At 38.5% G+C, this 19,234-nt stretch overlaps 1 protein-coding gene across 1 annotated transcript in view; it reads left to right on the forward strand.

Moving 5' to 3' along the window:
• RAPGEF5 (Rap guanine nucleotide exchange factor 5) overlaps nucleotides 1-19,234 on the forward strand; it is a 126,110-nt gene that overhangs the window by 6,853 nt on the left and 100,023 nt on the right. The window contains exons 2-3 of the mRNA XM_044428438.1: nucleotides 5,249-5,297; nucleotides 17,042-17,118. Coding sequence (XP_044284373.1) covers nucleotides 5,249-5,297; nucleotides 17,042-17,118 — 126 coding nt within the window. The remainder of the gene's footprint in view (nucleotides 1-5,248; nucleotides 5,298-17,041; nucleotides 17,119-19,234) is intronic.

Genomic DNA, 19,234 nt, shown 5'->3' on the forward strand with positions numbered 1-19,234 from the left:
ATCTGGTCAGGGATAACCTGGTTTCAGTAGATTATCCCCATATTATGGCAATGCAGTCTGTGTGGGGCTGCCCTTAAAGACTGTAATTTATGCAAAATGCTGCAGGCAGACTGATAACTGGGACCAGCAGGTCTGAACATACATCACCTATACTGGGACTGGTTGCCTATATGCTTCTGAACCTGATCCAAGGTGCTGCTTTTCATCTCTACAGCCTTATAAAGGCTTGGGACCATAATGCCTGCATCTGCCCGAGTTTGCTATCAGCATCTGAGCCATTACTCTGAGTGCTAACTCTGAGGAGGCCCAGAGAGTGACAGCAAGGGAGAAAGGCTTTTTAGCGGTTCCCCTCACCTAATTACATTTTCCCCACTGAAGTTTGCCTGGTGCCAATTCTGTCATCTGTTTAGCACCAGGTTAAGACTGCATCTTCTTCCAGGAATTTAATGCTAATTAATGGTATTATGGGGTGTTTACATAAGCTGCTTTATGCTGAAATTAATTTAGCTGCTTACAGGGTATTTTAATTTTGCATACTGAAACATACATAGTATTTTTGTATTTGTAGTTTGTGCTTTTGAGAGCTTTGGCTACTGGGAAGTAAGGAGTGTAGAAATAAATTGGAAGGCAGGAAAGAGGCTTTAGTCATATGCAATCTTAAAACAAAGCAAAATGAAAGACAATTCTTCAAAGCTGCAGAATTTTGAATATGCCTTTGTATGAAAACATCCCTTTCTTTTGTATTTATATCTATATATGAAGATTAATTTATGCATTTATTTAAAAAGATAAATACCTCTTGATAAAGATTTTATTTTATTCCTTTGTGAATCTCACAAAGTACTAATTCAGTTTATATGATTGCTGTCTTTATGCAAACTGCTTCACTTTCTCTGGTTGACCACACATTGTTAATCTCTTATGATTTAACTTTCAATATGTCTTAGCTTGTATAAGCAGGAGCAATCATAAAAAATATCAATGGAACATTAATTTACTAAGGTATGATTGATTTAGTTGTGATGCCTCTTGAACCTGACAGTAATCTCAGGATGACATCTCCAGGACATTTGCGCTGTGGCATTCATCTCTGCCATGACCACATGGGTTCTTTTATGACAATCTGACCTTTTCCCCATGATTACCCACCTGGGTTTCCATCACAGAATTTAAATTGTGAAAGGGATTATTAAGGGTATATCATATAAGTGATTAGTATGAAATTGCTCTATATGGAAAAATTGCACATGTGAGGGATCGGAAGTTAATCTCAATGTGACAATCCTTTCCAATAATGAAAATTAAAATCTTGGGGTATAACATGTATTCTTGAAAAATTAAGCATTATTTTGTGCATTACTTTTCAGTAGACGTATTTGAAAGACATCAGAATAGAAAACCTCATGTTAGCTTCATGTCATCTTTAACTGTACAGATTTTGGTTATAGGGGATCTCTAGTGTAGTTGTAAACATTACATAATAATGACTGTGAGCTGGGGCACAATTGAGCAGCATACAAATGCTTCTAAATAAATAAAAGCAGAGGCAAAATGCACTAGTTCTCATTCCAACTGGGTGACTCTGGGCCAGTCACAGACTCTCAGCCCAACCTACCTCACAGGGTTGTTGTTGTGGGGATAAGATGCAGGAGGAGAGATGATGTCAGCTGCCTTGAGCCCTTTGTAGGAAAAAGGCAGGATATAAATTGCAATATAAATAAATAAATAAATAAATTCCCAGGACATGAAAGGGAAGCCTAGCTGTAGCTGCTAACCAAAGCCTTCTGGGCAAAATGTTATGGAATGCATCAAAATTCTTACCATCCATTGTAGTCTGGGGAAAAATGAGACATTTCTGATAAAACGTCCAATGAGGTGTGTCATTAGACTGTTCAGCTAGGGCTGGGGAGACCCGGGTTGTAGTCTCCGCTTGGTCACTTAACTCACTGGATGATTTTGGTCCACTCACCAGTGCTCAGCCTAACATACCTCTCAGTGCTGTTGTGGGAAAAATTGAGGAGAAATAGAACAATGAACACCACCCTGGGCTTCTTGGAGTAAAGGTGGGATATACATGTAACAAATAAAGCATGCATATATTTGTGCTGCAATTATGTTAGGATTAAAGATATGTAGATCTGCAGCAACAACTTTTTCCAGGATTTTCTCCAATTCTTATAATGGAAAAATTGACATTTTCTCTTATGAAAAGTCGTCTTCTCATTTGTGTGGGAGGAAGGGGGTACACAAAAGCCTAAAGTACTTAGTGAACAATGGTTTTGCACAGCTGTCTCCAATCTTGTGCCCTCCAAATATTTTGGTGTATAACTCCCATCATTCCCAACCATTTGCTTTAATGGGACTGATGAGAGGATAAAATGTTGAGGAAGACTCATGTAAAATTTGGTCAATGACTGTTTCTTCAGCTCTTTTAAAATGAGTTTTCCCCCTTTCTCTGAATAATGTTGCCAACATGAAGAGGAGAATGTTTCCGAGTTCAGAATAATATAAACTTTTATTATAACAGTATTGATGACAGTTGGCAAAATAAGGAAAAACTAAAAGATGAAAATAGAAGCTAAGATATGCTTAGGTACTCTTGAGTACTTTCTGCTCTGTACATACTTGGAATTGTTTGAATAAAACAAAGTGTACCATCTGTGTACTATACAGTGTATAATACAGCACAGTTTTATGTACTCCCTTAGAAACAATATATTTAATTTTAGAGGTCTTAAGAAAGCAAGAACTGTGTGTTTCTTCAACATTTCTGAGTTTTCCTCTCCATGGGGGAAAACAACCTTTATTTTCTCATGGCCCCAGTCTTCTTATGAGATAGCAAGGATATTTTTCAAATGACGGTAGTGAAGTTTGCCTCTCACTTTTTATGAACGACAAGCTGGGGGAAGTAATTCTGCTGCTTTCTATAAGAATCTAACTGTTAGAGTATGTTACATTGTATTATGGAAGACTTCAGCAGCAAGTCTAAATTATATTGCATAATTACAGATGCAGTGAAATAACTTGCCCAAAGAAGAGGTCTTTTTTTTAAAGTCAGAAAACTCACTTTGCATTCTTGCTGCATGATAAAGGGCCAAAATCCACATATCTCTGTCTAAGGCAATTGTGGTATTCAGTCTGCACTCACTCTGGCTTTTGGGCAAAATTGCTCAAATCGCTGACTTCAGTTTGTTGAGCTTGACATACGGCACATGCAGCCATTTCACTAGCAGTGCAGTTAACAGCACCGGGCAGCTGCCACATGCTGGGAAATTGTCCAGTAGTTTGACTCAGATAAGTGCTCTTACAAGTGCAAATAGCTTGGTTTGAATACTGCTACTGTGCTAGTGGCAAGCCTAGGGGATATTCCAGGGTTTGGGGTTTTTTGTTTTTTTTTGCAAATGATCTCTCCTCTGCCAGTGGTGGCATCATTAATCAGACCTCCTCCATCTACCCCATTCTTGCAATCCGTCATAATACAGAGAAGGTAGTGCAGCCTTCCTGAGAGCTGGAGCTGTTTGTACAGCTCATTTCATCAACTGGAAAGCATGGCCATAGACCCTGTGCTGAATTAGGAGAAGTAAGCTCCCATATTTTGAATAGTAGGGAATTTTAAAAGCAGTAGAGTATTTTTTCTATGCATTCCTGATAGGAGTCAATAATGTTTATTTTTTACACAGACATGGCATGAAATCTGTATAACTTTAATGCACTGATACTATTTAGTATATTCTCCTCCTCCTTTCCTCTTACAAAGAACCCAGTGTGGTTTACACAGTTCTTCTCATTTCCATTTCCTCAAGTCTGTGGGGCAGGGTAGGCTGAGAATCAGTGACCTACCCAGAATCCTCCAGTGAGCTTCAAGGCTGAGTGGGGACTTGAACCTGGATTTCCCAAATCCCAGTCTGGCAGTCTAGCTACTATACCACACTATTCTTTTTTAATTACAACTTTCTATCACGTCCTTTACTAGGCTTCCCTGCAATCACTCACAATGGCTGCAAATGTATTTGCCTCCCTGGAATGATAACTTGGGGACTGCTTTTCACAGCAATACATGTGGTCACACTCAGAGACTGCACTGTTACTGATTTCAGCAAATTGCAGGAACTGGCACTGTTGACAATTGCTCATGTGCCGAATGCTTTACTAAAGCAGGTGAAGAACACTCATATCAGGACCCCTAATGTTTAATAAACTCAAGGTCCTTATTCTTTAACCAGATCTAGGAGCCATTGGCCTAATTTCAAAAACTGTCTGTATTCTATCAGTTCAGCTCTCCAACAAGAACCATCTTTCCTTCCCTGGCAGAGGGATAGAGAACGGGGGCAGCAGAGAGTTAGAGAGAGAGAGAAAGATGGGGGAAGGAGAAGGAAGATGATCCATTTACATTTAGCTCTGGCTTTCCCCACTGCTGGCTTTAAGCCTACTCACCAAGTGTCCTCTGACAGATTGTTCACAAAAGGATGTGCCCCACAACAGAATAAAAGGCTGCCCAGCCATTCTGCTTCTTCAATTAGGAGAAAACATCTCTGAGAAAGTTTTGGTGCCAAATTGAATACACGATAAATAATTATAAATCAGTTCCCACTTTAAGTACCCTACTCTTCATATAGCTACCATCACATATGGTTCTACTCCAATCATACATATACCACTGATCTTACCTTTTAATGTTTTACAATTATTTTGCTGAAGCATTTTTAATAAGCATAGTGCCACTTGGGTAGTAATGTAATCCAGTGCGCATTTGTTCAGAAGTATGCTTCATTCTGCTGAGTGCTCAGTGCTCCCTCTCTGCTGTCATTCCAAAGATAAGCAAAGGCTGCCTTATTCAAGAAGGTTTGGGTTTGTGATTGCATTCTGTTTTTATTCTGTAAATGTATTTATTGAATTTAACATTGTTTTAATCCATTATTTTTACAAGCTACACTGAATGGAATTTTTGGAAGAAAAGCAGGATATAAATTAAATAATTTAGATGGGTTTGACTTCCAGGGAGGTGAGCATTGAACTGCAGCTTGACTCAATTTCTGTTGTAAATCCATGAGCCTCAGACCGAAAGCATTGCTTATTGCTATAGCCTAAAGAGGGTGTATAAGTTGTGTGGGAATCTCTGTTGCTTATATTGCTGACATAGTCAAAAATCAATAGTGACTCTTTTTTCTGCTTAAAAATATTTACTCTGTATACATAATAACTTTGATGATTGGCAGAACTGTAACACTTTATTTTCTTGATGTGTTAGATGCAGAGAGAATTGGCGTCTGTTCTTGCTATGAAGGCAAGAAAACTGGGTGAGTATACCAAGGTTTTGATTCTGATGTTGTGAGCTGTATCTAAAGAAAGAAAAATCATATAAAACTATTTGAGAAGTAAGAAGAACTTGAGTTGCTGATTTCAGTCAGGATTTTGGAACAGTTTTTCTTACAGATCAAGCCTGTTGTTTGTTTGTTTTTTTCACTAATTAATATTCACATACAATTTTCTTTAGTTGAAATTTGTATGTCCTGATTTTGAATTTTGTTTTCATTGTGTTAAGCCTCTGTGTGACCACTGATGTACTAACTCATATTTTCCAACAATCCAAATGACTTACTGGACTTTTTAACATTTCCAAAATAAAAAGAATATGGTAAAGGAAAATGACCGTCAAGCTTACATGTGAAGCTTACATGGTTCAGTTCATTTTCAGTGTTGAACAGGTGATGGAATAGACAAAATGGACTCAGCCTTTGCTACCTTTCCTGTTTTAGCTCCTTGTCCCAGTTTCCCTTCCTCAGTATATCGTTTGCATTGGATTGCTTGCTGCTGTTTACATGGCAAATGGAAAACCTATGAAAACATAATTACCTGATTTTGGCTTCAGTCAGCTTGATAAATATCTGGAATTAAATATGTCCATGAAATAATGTTCATAGTTTCATTTGTGTGCTAATTTGCCAAAACAAGGTGGGTGTTTATGAAGAGCATCAGTCAGCTCCATGAGCTTAGTATTAACAGAGGGACTAGTGCTAATTTGTTGCTAGTAAAAGTCCAATTTGGCTTTGTATATTTGAATATAAGGCTGCAGTATTTTGATACATTTTTAGTCACTTTTGCTACCATAAAATAAAATGGGAACACAGAATGCCATCAAGAGAATCTCAGTGATGCAATACTTTGGTACTAGTTTGGCAGCAATGTTTATTTGACCAGTTCAAGTGGCCTGCACTTGTAATTTTGTGTATCCAAGCAATTTTCAATTAAACAAAACATTATATATTACAAATGGTGGCGCCCGGAACTGATGTGCTAGGGTTCAGCCTGTCTTTGACAGCTTTATTCATTGTTGCAATACTTGAAAGCTTGTGCTGTTTTTCTTGCATATGTAGAAGGGCCTTTTGGCCTTGAGCAAAGACTTGATTCCACATTATTTTTTTGGCAGCAGTTTTACTGTTTTTGAAGATAGTACGCAGATTTTTTTCTTGCTTAGATCTGCTGCTGCTGTGGGATATACACACTTGCTAGTGTTTAATGTGAAAACAAGTGACTGTGAAGGGGAAGGGAGTTGAAATATTTGGAGGCTGCATCCCAAAGTACATATGCTGTTAGTTATCTTAATTAAATGGCTTGTCCTTGTTAGCATGGAGATTTCATAGGTCTGCTTTTCAAAAGGATAAATGCTGAAAGGGTTAGATCTGAGAAAGATAACCATGCTTTTCTATAGTCATTGTTTCTGGGGTTGATCCATGGAATTTGGATTTCATCAAGTCAGTGAATATGATTTGTGTATGGTAAAGGAAATTGAAAGCAGATGAAGAGCCAAGACAGATTTTTGAGGTTAAGGAAGGCTCCCAGGATTTGAAGGAAACCTTGTGCCCATCTTATTCATCAGAAACTAGCCTCTCCCTAGCTAGAATGCATTGAAAATTGAATGAGTGGTAATACTTTTATTTTAATTTTTAAATAAAAATGCACTTTGCAGAGTTTCAGAGATGATTTAGTTCTCTGCTCTAGAGAACCTTCCAGGAAAAGATTATTCAGATCAGAAATAGATGAAAATTCTTTAAAAGAAAACCACTATCATTGTCATTGAAAATATTAATTATGGAATATGCTCCCCAGAGAGGTTTGCCTGGTGCTAATGCTTTATTTCTTTTCATGCCAAGCAAAGCACATTTTATTTTTTCCATTATTTTAATGCTTAATAGGTTTTAAGGTGAGTTTTATTTACTGGAAGTTTTGGATGCAGTGTTCCATTTTATTTTGTGCTGCTTTGATTGTAAAACCATCCTGAGATGCTTGTAGTGGATGGTATATATAAGCTTTAAATAAATAAATAAAAATTTAAGTATGTTCAAGCCACTCCTTAGATAAAAAGGTTCCCATAGTGGTGTATGTATAATGAAGCAACAGAATATGCAGGCTCAAAATCTAAAAAAGATTGAAGACTAAAAAGAAAGGGAATCAGGAAGAACAAATTTATTGAATTCTGGTGGAATGGCTGTTTTCCTCAGATCAGCGTTTGGAATGGTTGCTGCTGGTAACCATTGAGGAGGTCTTCATGAAGGAGGTCGTATTTATTAATGTTTATATACTGATCAATATAATAGCACCTTCAATTTATTTACATATAGTGGTAAAATACAACATAAGAGAAACAATACTCCCCCCCCCCACACACACACAAAGTAGCCACAATAGCAAAAATATCAGCAGTTGCATTTGTGTGAAGTCAAAAATGTTTGAAGGACTTTCAGGTTTTATCATAGGTGGTGCAAATACAAGGAAAACCTATCACAAATATGAAAGACATATGTAATCGTTCATGGCCTTTTCCACACTGAAATATGAAAAGATAAGCTAACTGGTGGCACTGAATTATAAACACATTTCAGGTAATGAGTTAAAATATCCATAGCAATGCATTTTACGCACAGGAATGTATTCAGATCATGATTCCGTATAGAAAGGTATCACAATACTACATATTTAATACAGGCATATCTAGTTTCTAGTGCTTAATTTTGTGGTTTAGTTCTCTTGTGGTCAATTAGCCAGAGTTGAGAAAAATGAACACTAATTAACTCTGCTTCTAACGAAGTGTCAGACAGGCCATGATCTAAATTTTTAATTTTGATGGCATACCTGTTTTTTTTCCTGTAAATGATTGGGGGGAGTCCTTGCCATCTTGCTGTAGTTATCATCTGTTATTTATTCCTAAACACTTCAAAATAATAGGAAATTCTCCTTTATATTTTGCAGTGATGTGGGACTGGGATGGTAAGATACTGTATCGTATTTGATATCTGAGGAATAGATCCTTTGGGACTCCCTTGCTCCCTGGAAACTAAACTAGAATAATGAGTAGTCCTTCCTGCAAATTCAATATTAGCTTTACACCTCAGGTCAACAGAAAGTTAATGACCATTTGCACACCAGAGATAGGAAATTGCACTGCATATTTTTGTCAATTTAAAAGCATAACATTATGCTGAGGTAATTTATATTTAAATTGATTTAAATTATACATCATAATAATTGAGGGCACTAGAGAACGTTCTAGTGGAAAGAGCTAGCATCAGTGATATTTGTAAACTTGGTATAGGCAGTTACTGCTGGGTTGAACCCAGCATAGAGGAGAGATACAGCTGCAGAGGGCAACCAGATATTAAAAACTCGAGAAGCTTGCATGGCATAAGGAATAATGAGTAGCTAAATCAGCTGGAGCTGATAAAAAGGTGCTGCTGGCAACTGAGTCCAACTTGGGCAGTCAGGCAGAACTCAAGGGCCAGAAGCTCCCCCAGACTACAAGCCTTGTCCTTTAGGGAGAGTGCAGCCCTGTCCAAGACAGGTTTACACTCTCCAAGTTGAAATGGAATTATACTTTCCAGCAGTACTTCCATCTTACCAGGATTGAGCTAATTGGTCCTCATCCAATCCATTACCAATTCCAGACACCAGTTGAGGGTAGAGGGTGCCATACCTGGGTCAGATAAAAACAAGAGTTATAGCTGAGTCTCATCAGCATACTGATGATGCTTCAGTCCAAAGCTCCTGGTTATCATTCCTAGTGGTTTCATGTAGATGTTGGAAAGCATGGGGGGTAACTTTGAAGCCTGTAGCGTAAGTTTAAAGTTTTAACCATCATCCTTAACAGTTTTGTTCACTTGTGCATTTTAGCAAAGGAAGGATCAATGGATTTTCTTCTCTTAATGATTGTTTTTCCACTTCCCTTCTGGTAAACTTTTTATTATTATTACTGTTGTTCAACTGATTCGCACACCTGTGTAAGGATATTTTGAGTGCATTTAGTTTTTTTCAAAATATACTCATAGCTGGGGCAAAGGAAGACCTTAACCTTAGGATGGAACTTAACCACAGCTCAAACATGTGTGTTGCTGATTTAGTGGTCTTGCTTCTCTTTTTTATTTACCACCCTCCATTTTAAAATAAATTATATACCCCCAAACTCATTGGTTATCCCATATCTCTCAAACCATTGCTAACCTAATCCTGTGCAACTTTGCCACTTTGTTTTTGCATGGTTTAGCAGCTTTCTGAGTGTTTTGGATTCCATTTCCTAGAATTTCTGACCATTGGCTCTGTTGGTTGGGGATGATGAGAGTTGGTCCATAAGTTCTACAGAAGACAAGGTTGGGAAAGGCTTGCAGTTTTTATTTTAAAAAAGATTATACATCTTCAGCACATAAATATTATCTTTTTTACTAAGCTTTGCTAAGCTATTCTGTGGAATATGCTATAGTGGGGTGATGGTTTGCTCCTTAAGATGAATCAATGTGGGACTGATTGGCATTGCATCTTTCCTTCTCAGTCCTCCAGCCTTGGCCCCTCTACATATTCCAGTATTCTTTGCATTGCAACTTTTTGTTAGGTGCAGTCTTTCCTTGTCAGTTTCCTTGTATGTTTCAGTTGACAAGGGAAGCAGCCACCAAGAGCAGTGATTTACTAGGAAATCAACAAGATGAGACTGTACATACAGTTGGTTAATCACTCACAAAAGACCAGGGGAAAATGAATGTTAGAATAAAAAAATTACACTACATTGCATTTTATTTATATAATCTGCCTTTCTTCCTATTGCAAGAAACCCAAGGGAAGTGGCAAGGTTCACCTCTTCTCCATTTTATTTTCACAACAACAACCCTGTGTGGTAGATTAGACTGAGAGTCTGTGACTGGCCAAAGTCACCCAGTGGGTTTTATGGCTGAATGGGAATTAGAACCCAGATTTCTTAGGTACCATTCTAGTACTCTGAGTCACTATACCTCACTGGCTTTATGTGAAAGATATGCAAAATTCAGGTGTACCATAAAAGAAGATTTTTCTGGAAAGGCGTACTAAAGAAGGGGGAGGGCTATACTTTCCATTTGGCAGTGTCATCCATCACTATTGAGCCTTGAACTGACCCTTGCCAGCATCCTTCCCACTTTTGGCACAGGAGAGACAGGTAAATTTGTGCTCTTGGGAAAGACTGGGAGAAATAATAAAACATGACATTCCCATGCTGTGATTGCAAAGCAGCAACATTTTCCCATCAGTGGAGGGGCAGTCTCTGGCACAGATGGCAGTGAATGGGTGAGGCTTGATGACTGGGGTGATCTGCAAACTACACTAAAATTCACAGCTTGAGGTCTGGGCTGTGGAGAGAGCCTCTTTCTCAGGTGTCCATTGGCTTTCCCCTAAACCATTACAATCCTTTAGTCTTAAACAGTTTGTAATCCTGCAGTTGATGGAATGCTGTGGGTTTTTGTGTGGGTCTGAAGAGCTCTGGGAAGCTTTTCAACTTTACCAACAAGGGAACTGGTTTATGCTTAGTATATCCGCTTAATCATTCAGCTCCAAATGGCCAATGTTAATGTTAATTGTTAACACCCTATAAAGAGAGAAGGAGGAAGTTCACACCTTCCTCAGCTTTATTGTTGCAGTCTATTTGGCTGCACAATGTGTTGACCATAATTCATTGGTTTGTGTTGAGAAGTTTATCTTTCCAACCAGAAGTAGTAATTAAAAAAAGTGCACAGTACAATAGAAAATCCCACAGCTAAACACTATCTGGTTCTTCATCAATTTTACTTAGGGAAAGATCAGCTTAATTTTCTAAACTACTAAATGTGTTCCTAGCTACATGTAGCACAAAAAGCGCATGCCATAAGCAATTATGCAGGATTCTAAGTCCTATCTTGAAGCCATCCTGGAGGACCTATGAGAAAAATAAATATTTTAATAAATATGCAGAGAAACATAAATATTGAGAAGTCATGCTTATGCTGTATGGTAATATTAAACTTTAAAATATGTTGATGAGACCTTTGGATGCAAGCTATTCTTACATTTTACCAAGCTGAAGGAAGGCCAGTGTGTCTTCTGAACGGAAGAAATGTCAAAGGTATGTATTCTTTCTCTATATATGCACACACATATAATGGGGATAAAAAGGATATTAAATTACCTCAAGAATAAGTACACAGTGGGATTCACTATTAATTGCATTTTCAGTTAAACTTGTACTTTTGGAACAGCTATGCTTCATGTATCATAGTAGGCACACTGCTATACAGTCAGGGGCAACGAGTCATCTCTGTTTGCCATTAATCTGTTCCACATTCTTTTTTATTGGCTGGGTAGCCACAATTTCCCTGAGTCCCACTATTGTTTTTTAAAATCCAAGTCCCGTAAATTAAACATTATGGGAAGTTAATCAGTACTATAGGTAATTATATTGGCTTGCGGATGTATTCATTTCACTTTGACTTTCCACATGTTGTATTACAATCTGGCATTGAAATAAATTAAATTGGCATTGTTTCCACTTGATATACACAAAATGCTCAACACCGTGAAGGTGACAGATATTGCAGAACAAAAGTTAAGTAAGCAAAGGCAAACTGGTCCTCTTTGGTCTCCTTTCCAGTGATTCATAAGTGATTTCTCTTCTGGAAAACCAGCTTTTTATGGGAGGGTCTGTTTGTCAGATTACAATATAGAAAAGAATTCTGAGTGGTAAACTACTGAAAAGCAGGTATTAATAATGGAAATGCTAAACCAATCTTAATTTCAGCCGCAACAAATGATGCATGATAATTGTCCATCTTAAGTGAATCTTCTATTAAGGTCAGAGTAGGTTGTTTTTCTCATTGAGAGAGCCCTGAAGAAATTAAATAAGCCTTACTTAGCAAGAACGATAATCCCCTTTGTGTATAAATATACACAGCCTCCCTCCTAGAGGAAGCCTTTCCTTTAATATTGGTTTATAGAAAATCTTGAAGGAAAAATCTTTTCTGCTGCCCGCAAGGGAATAAGGAAATGAAATCAAGGCATAACCTCCTGATCTTTAAGTGACTGTTAAAAAATCAGCATTGTGAACTGCTTAGGCTTATTACTGATGGACACATTTGGAACTGTGCTTAAGCAAGTTACTACACATTTAACATCCTCACATTCTTTTATTCATGGTGAACCTTTTCATGGGTAAAACAGGAGAAATACTATAGGTAGAAATGGGGTGTGGTAGTAATAAACTTAACTGCAGCCTTTGTACCCTGTTCACATTGTGTGTGCAATATTGAACAGATGTGTGGCTCTAATAAACACAGCTTTTGTGTTTCAATAATAGGAGTGGTTTCCTTTTCTTTCTGCTGCGGATGAATATAGGAGCCTGGCTTGTTGGCATTGTAGAAGTTTTTATTGCTGTTGTTGGCTTTAATCCAGAACTTGTCAGGCATGTCAGATTTTGAGGGAATGTTCGGATAATTGAGATTTTCTAGCATTTTCCCATTCCGCCCTTTTAACATGAACTTACATTTATAAGCTAACAAACCCTGGTTTCTGATCCTGGTTTCTGATCCTGGTTTGTAAAGCATGTGGAAACCAGGATCCTGGATTTAGACAATATGCAATGCAGGCTGTTTCTGGTTTATCTACTTACTCTAGCTAGAGAGCCAAGTGAGAGCACATGTACTACTATGTAGCTTCTTCATAGCCAGGATTTGTTAGAAAATGCTGGATGGCTATTTTGTCTGTACGTGGCCTATGGTGGTTTTCCCAACGTGTGTGGAGTGTTAGACCTCTTTGAACAAAATAGGCATAAAGATAAGTGCCAGAAAATGAGAAATTATTAGTGTCAATACTTTATGAGATAAATTAAACAGAATATTTGTGCTGTACATTTGTTTGCTTAATATGCTTGAGTTCATGGGGATGTTCATGAATTCTTAACTCCAGCATCAAATAACACCTAATATAATGTTCTCATAAGATTATAGATACTTTTGCACCAAAAATGGAGCAATTTCAAAAAGATGGCAATATTCTAAAAATACTATTTATTTATTTCAGTGCCATTTTGCCCAGTTGCTGAAGTTCTCTGGGCAGTTAACAAGGTATACAAAATAATAATATATAATACAGAATACAAATACAAGGGCAACAGCGTAAAATTCTCTGCAAAATTTAAAACAAATCAAAACCCTTTGAGCTATTAAAACATTAAGTAGTCCTGATAAGAGAGGAAAAGGCTGACTTATGCTATCCCCTTATGCCATGAAAAGCCATTAAATGCTATTAAATGTCTTGGGGCCAGTGTTCATTTACTGGAGCTAGGCAGGCTTCAGTGAGGCACTTGTTCCATAACTGGGGGACTTTCACAGGGAAGGAGACAACAAAGGTACGGTTCTGTATGATTTGCTCCTTCAGCTCTGATCGCCCTTTGGCTGCTTGCTATAGGGTTTTCTTTGTCCTTTTAGTGACTTCACACTTGCTGCCTCTTAATTACTTCTGTTTTCTCCCAGAACATCTGCATTATCTTACTCCATATTTTTGGACTCGAGCCCACAATTTTCCTGACCACTGGCTGTGCTGGCTGGGGCTGATGGGAATTGTAGTTCAAAACATTTGGAGGATATCATGATGAGAGACGCTGAGCTACACAATGCTAGCTTTCTTCTTTTAAAATCTTCTACCCTTTCCATGAGCTTTTGGCCTAACAGCCATTCTCTAAAGATTCTAAGCTTAATTGGAATATCGAGGTTTATTCATGCATATTATTGGCATATTACCATTACCTTTGCTCCCTCTCCATTTCTAGATGGAAAAATTCAGCTCATAGGAGCAGAGTCTTGACTTTTTGCTTACATGACTCTGTCAAACCTTTGATTGATCGAATGCTTTAACTCCAAGCTGCACAGTAGCTGACCAATATGTTATTGCTGTTTCTTGAAGATGTGTAGAACTTGAAAATTTGCTTTCTGGACACTCTGTTTTAGATTTACTTTTTGTAAAGAGGGGAAGTTAAGCCTAGACTTAACTATATTAACTAGGTTTAATTAGGCTAGCTAAGCCTAGCTGAAAATGGTACAGTAGGATTTAAAGTGTCAGACACAGAGAGGCTGAGTTTATTAGAGATAGAAAATACTTTGTGGTTGCACATGTGGGTTGTGCTGTAGATGCATCTGTTTAACATGTTAAATTTTATGCATCTTATGTCAAATGATAAATGGTGTGAGAAATCTGTGATCCAGTCGCCTGATACATGGCTTGGGGTTGCAGTATCTAATGGAGTGGCTCTCCCAGCCTGAATCTATCCAGACACTATGATTAACATCTGAGGTCTTCCTTTTAGTGCCATCTATGTGTGGGGCCTGGAGGAACGCAATAAGGGGATGGGGGTCTTCTCAATGGTGACCCTCTGATTATGGGAATGTCTGAGGCCAACTTTGGTGCCAATTAGGACTGCTCTCTTCCCTGGAGCATTCAATGGCATGGGTTGGGGGCTTCTATGTCATTTCAGCTGTATAAAAACAGTGTTAGCTGGCCAAAATGTTTTAACTTTTGTATATTGAAATACCAAGCTATTTTATTGTGTGATGGTTTGTGTTTCTTATTGTATTGCTGTGAACTGCCCAGATAATTTAGCAATTGGTTGATACAGAAATGAAATAAAAACATATATATTTTATTTAAAAAATCTAGCTATGTGATGGTGTTTGAACTGGTTTGGGGAACAACAAACCAAGGGACAACCCCCTTTCCCAAGCTGTTTCTTCAATCAAAACTGACCTGTTCGACCCAGTGTTTTTCCAACTAGGGTAAACAAGACAGGTACATACACCATGGTAGTGTGTGTTTCTGCTGGGAAGCTCATATCGACAGCTCTGTTTTCTAGATTTAAGTAGTTATTTTCTCCCCACTCCATTATTTTTCTCAAGATAGGAGCCTCCTCCTCAGGATGCAGTAAGGTAAACCTCAGAAAAGTCATGCTGGGTCAGGCCAGGGTTCTGTCTAGCCCACCATTTTGTTCACAGAGTGTCCAACCAGCTGCCTGTGAGGAAATCCACAAGTAGGGATGAGTGCAAGAGTACCCTCTTGGCCATGTTCCTCTGCAACCAATGTATACAAAGGCATACTGCCTCTGATATTGGAGGGAGCATATAACCATTAGGACTAGAGAGCTTTCTCTTCTGTGATTTTCCTCCTAAATATTACCAAGATATGCAGTGACTGGACTACAATTATTTTTCTCATGGTCCAGAGGTCTAAACCCTCTACTTTCAGAGGGGCTGAGGGTTACCGTTTGAGGAAGATTTGATACTGGAACCATTCCTAGACAGCTCCTCTCATGGGAGGGGAGTCCCAGAAGGCACTGAAGTTTTCATTTGCATGGCCTGCAGTAGCTCTGATCCCATCCTCAGCTCCTAGAATATTTATTTAGAAATCCCAGCTGTGGGTATTTTCTACTACAATATCTTCAGGAATTCCAGGATCAACTCCAGCTCTGCAAAAGTGAGCACTTGCAGTACAGGACACTGATAATTTAAGTGCCAACAGTGTCTTCTGAAGATGTGGAGCCAGAAAGTATAATCTTGACAGCAGGACTAATTAAGTCTCCAGATGGCTAAGAACATGGAGCAACAGCCTATTTATGCTGCTGTTACGTGTCCTGTATTCATCCTGAATATACCCAGCTCCACAGTGAGCTGACCAAGTTACTACTCTCCTGCTGAGCCCCATCAGTACCTTCTGTTTCCTCAGTCTGGAGTGGAATAGTTTCTGCCAATCTTGTGGTGTTCCTTCTCTCCGTGGCTAAAATACCTAGCATAGCTTTCTACGCTGGTTCTATTGGTTATGTAAATGTTTCCACAGCAGCGCAGGGTGTTCTCAGAAGTATCATCACCTGAATTTGGAACTCCTTGGGCAATCTATAAGACTCTAGAGGATTCACATAGTTAACTGCAGCTATAGCTGAAGTAAGAGACTTTGTACGGGGATATGGTAAGGCAAGAGACATCTGGCCTTCTAGGTCTTTTAGGATTGCAACTCTCTTCAGCTCTAACCAGAATAGTCAATAGTAAGGGATTCCAGATGTTGCATTGCAACAGCATCTAGCATGCCACAAATTCCCCATTTCTTTGGTAAGTTTTAAACATGTAGAGGGAAAACTTTCTCGGAAAAATAATTTACTACTGTGTAAAGTGACATATTTTAGAGACATTATGCTGACTTGAAAACATTTTTCTTGCAGTCCTGCATAATGTGTGTTTGAAATAACATAAAATTGACATGGATTACATTTTTAAATAGGCTTACTTAATATAAGATCATATGTGAGCTTATTAAAGGAGAATGTGTTTTGGGGACTGTGAAGTAAATATGAGTCAAACATGCTAAAACAGATAACAAGATTTAGAGTACTGGAAAACTTTCTGGTTCCACTTTTCCTGGAAAACCCATGTTACTGGTGCTTACCTATTTAATATTTTGGAAAATAGATTTCATTTGCTTTACTACATTCTCCAAAATTTGCAGTTGAAATTGATGATACTCTTTCCGTAACTGAGAAGCTAACAAGACCCTGCTGTGATGTGGCTGTACCATATACAAGATCTGTTTTTAACCTTATTCAGTTTTCCAGTAAAGTATATGCAGTATTAATATTGCTCTACCCTAGGCTACATTATCTTAGGAATGAATTAGTTGGCTTTCACTATGTTTGTGTCTGAAGCCCATATTACATATGCTTCTTCATTTCTTTTAAATTTAGAAATTAGTCAAACTGATGAAAACAGCAATGAGGAATCAGAAGGACAAGGAGCTCAGAAGGATGACTGTGATGCACAGGTACAAAGAGATTAAAGTTAAGGTTGTTGAATCTTCTTTTTAATATGCCACTTGGTTTTGAAAAGAAAGATGTAATGCAACTAAACATGATAAGCAATTATTTGATTCTGACTGTTGATGCTGAGTTTTCTGCAATCTGATGATTGAATTTTTTGTGAGATCTACTCACTGCACTCTGATACAAGGTTTGATTTCTGAAATTGAGTGGTGTAGAGGTAGGATATTCAATTGATTTTTCTGCCTTGAATGTGGGCATAACTGCTTTTCTCAGATTCCATGGTGATAGTCAGTCATGTATTGGTGACAATTACTAAACATTTTGTGTAACCACTTTTCTTAATAGAATTTGGCTTCACTGTTTGTTTGTTTGTTTTTGGTCTCTTGTACACATAATATAACAGATTCTTATAGCACCTTAAGGGCTAACAGATGTATTTTGATAGGAGTTTTCATGGACTAGAGCCCGCTTCGTTAGATGCATTAAATGGTATCCTCAGTTCCTCCATCCCAACCCCTAGCCCCACACAAATGCACATGCTGCACACAAACACACACACAGAGCAAAATGTAAAAATGTGGCGTCAGATGTTCATGAAATGTTTGGTTATAACACTGGCACAGATTTCTTTGTAGGAGTCAAATGTATATAAGTTAAGAATAGTGCTAGCTATTCACATCAGAAATCACTAGGACAATACCCTGCTAATATAACACATAATAGAAAAGATATCCACAGTCCCGATTCAAACAAAACATAGCCAGAGCCATCTTTGAAATCTTTTTTTGGAATTCTGGGCACTTTTTCAGGTTGACGGCAGAATATGGGATTCGGAACTATTCACCCAGCAGTTTATGAGTCATGCCATTTTGCACATCAGACCTGTGTTTGTTTTTGGTTTTTTCCTCTTATCTAGACTGACCTGTTTGTCCTACGAAGGTGGTTATTTTCATAGGATAGCATATATCTCACTGGAGAGTAAAGCAAGCAAATAACCTTCTGATAACATGACCATTGTATTAAAATGTTGCCTGAGACAGTTGCGGAGATGGTTGTTGTGTGGCTTACTCCCCAGGTTTGTGCAACAGTTCCATAGCCTGCTGTTGCTGGTGAGCAGCCAGTGTAAATTACAAGGCTTAACTGCATGTATTGTTGGCTTCCAGAGAAGTGCATTGGCCCTCAGTTTGAATCAGGATGGCTGCATGCAGCTGTGGGTGGTTTAAATATCTCCTGGGGGCCTATCTCTCCCTTTCTCACATGCATTGGGTGGGGGGGGGGTAAAAAGGACACCCTCCAGCAACCCCCAACAATCACCAATGAAGGTTTGTTTCTTTTGAGCCCCATGTGGGAGAAGGAATTAAGGAGGAATTAACCACTATACCATAGTGGCTCTTATATCCTAAACTTGCTGAATTAGCAGGGCAGAGCAAGCTCCAAGTGAGAAAACAGCCTGGCATCTGTGGAAGCTGCAGCCCACAATTGATTAAATCGCTCACAGTGAGTTGGAGTGTAGCTTCCAAAGCTGCTCAGTCGATCTTGTGGTGTTGGCAGGGTGGTGGTGGGGAACTGGAAGCTATAGACATGTCTAGTGAATCTGTTATATGATGGTAGTTACATGGCTGTTGCATATTTGCATAGTGGTGTCATAACCTGTAGACGTGAGAAAACCACAACCACAAAATCCTATATGAGAGCCAGTATGGTACAGTGGTCAGAGTGTTGGACTGGAGTTCAAGGATTTGGATTCTAGTCCTCACTTGGCCACAATACTGACTGGGTGACTTCGGGCCAGTCACAGACTCTCAGGCTACCTCACAGGGTTGTTGTGAAGTTAAATTTAAGAGGAGGGGGAGAATTATGTAAGTTGCCTTGTCATCCTTGAAGGAAAAAAGGCAGGAGGGCTGTGAGTGTGTGTGACAGAGTGAGAGAGAAATAAATAAAATAAATGTTCTGATGAATACAGGTTGGTGTTCATCTGCGTCATAACTACTTGCTTGCGAGGTAAGGCCTTTTTATTACTCCTACATAGCTTTATGGCATTTACATCTCCTCAAAAAGCACTTTGGTTCCCTCATTAACTAAATTGTGAATTAGCATGAACACATGAATTACATAGTG

The sequence above is a fragment of the Varanus komodoensis genome, unplaced genomic scaffold (genome assembly GCF_004798865.1).
Source record: "Varanus komodoensis strain SLA01 unplaced genomic scaffold, ASM479886v1 scaffold2, whole genome shotgun sequence".
Taxonomy (NCBI): Eukaryota; Metazoa; Chordata; class Lepidosauria; order Squamata; family Varanidae; genus Varanus; species Varanus komodoensis.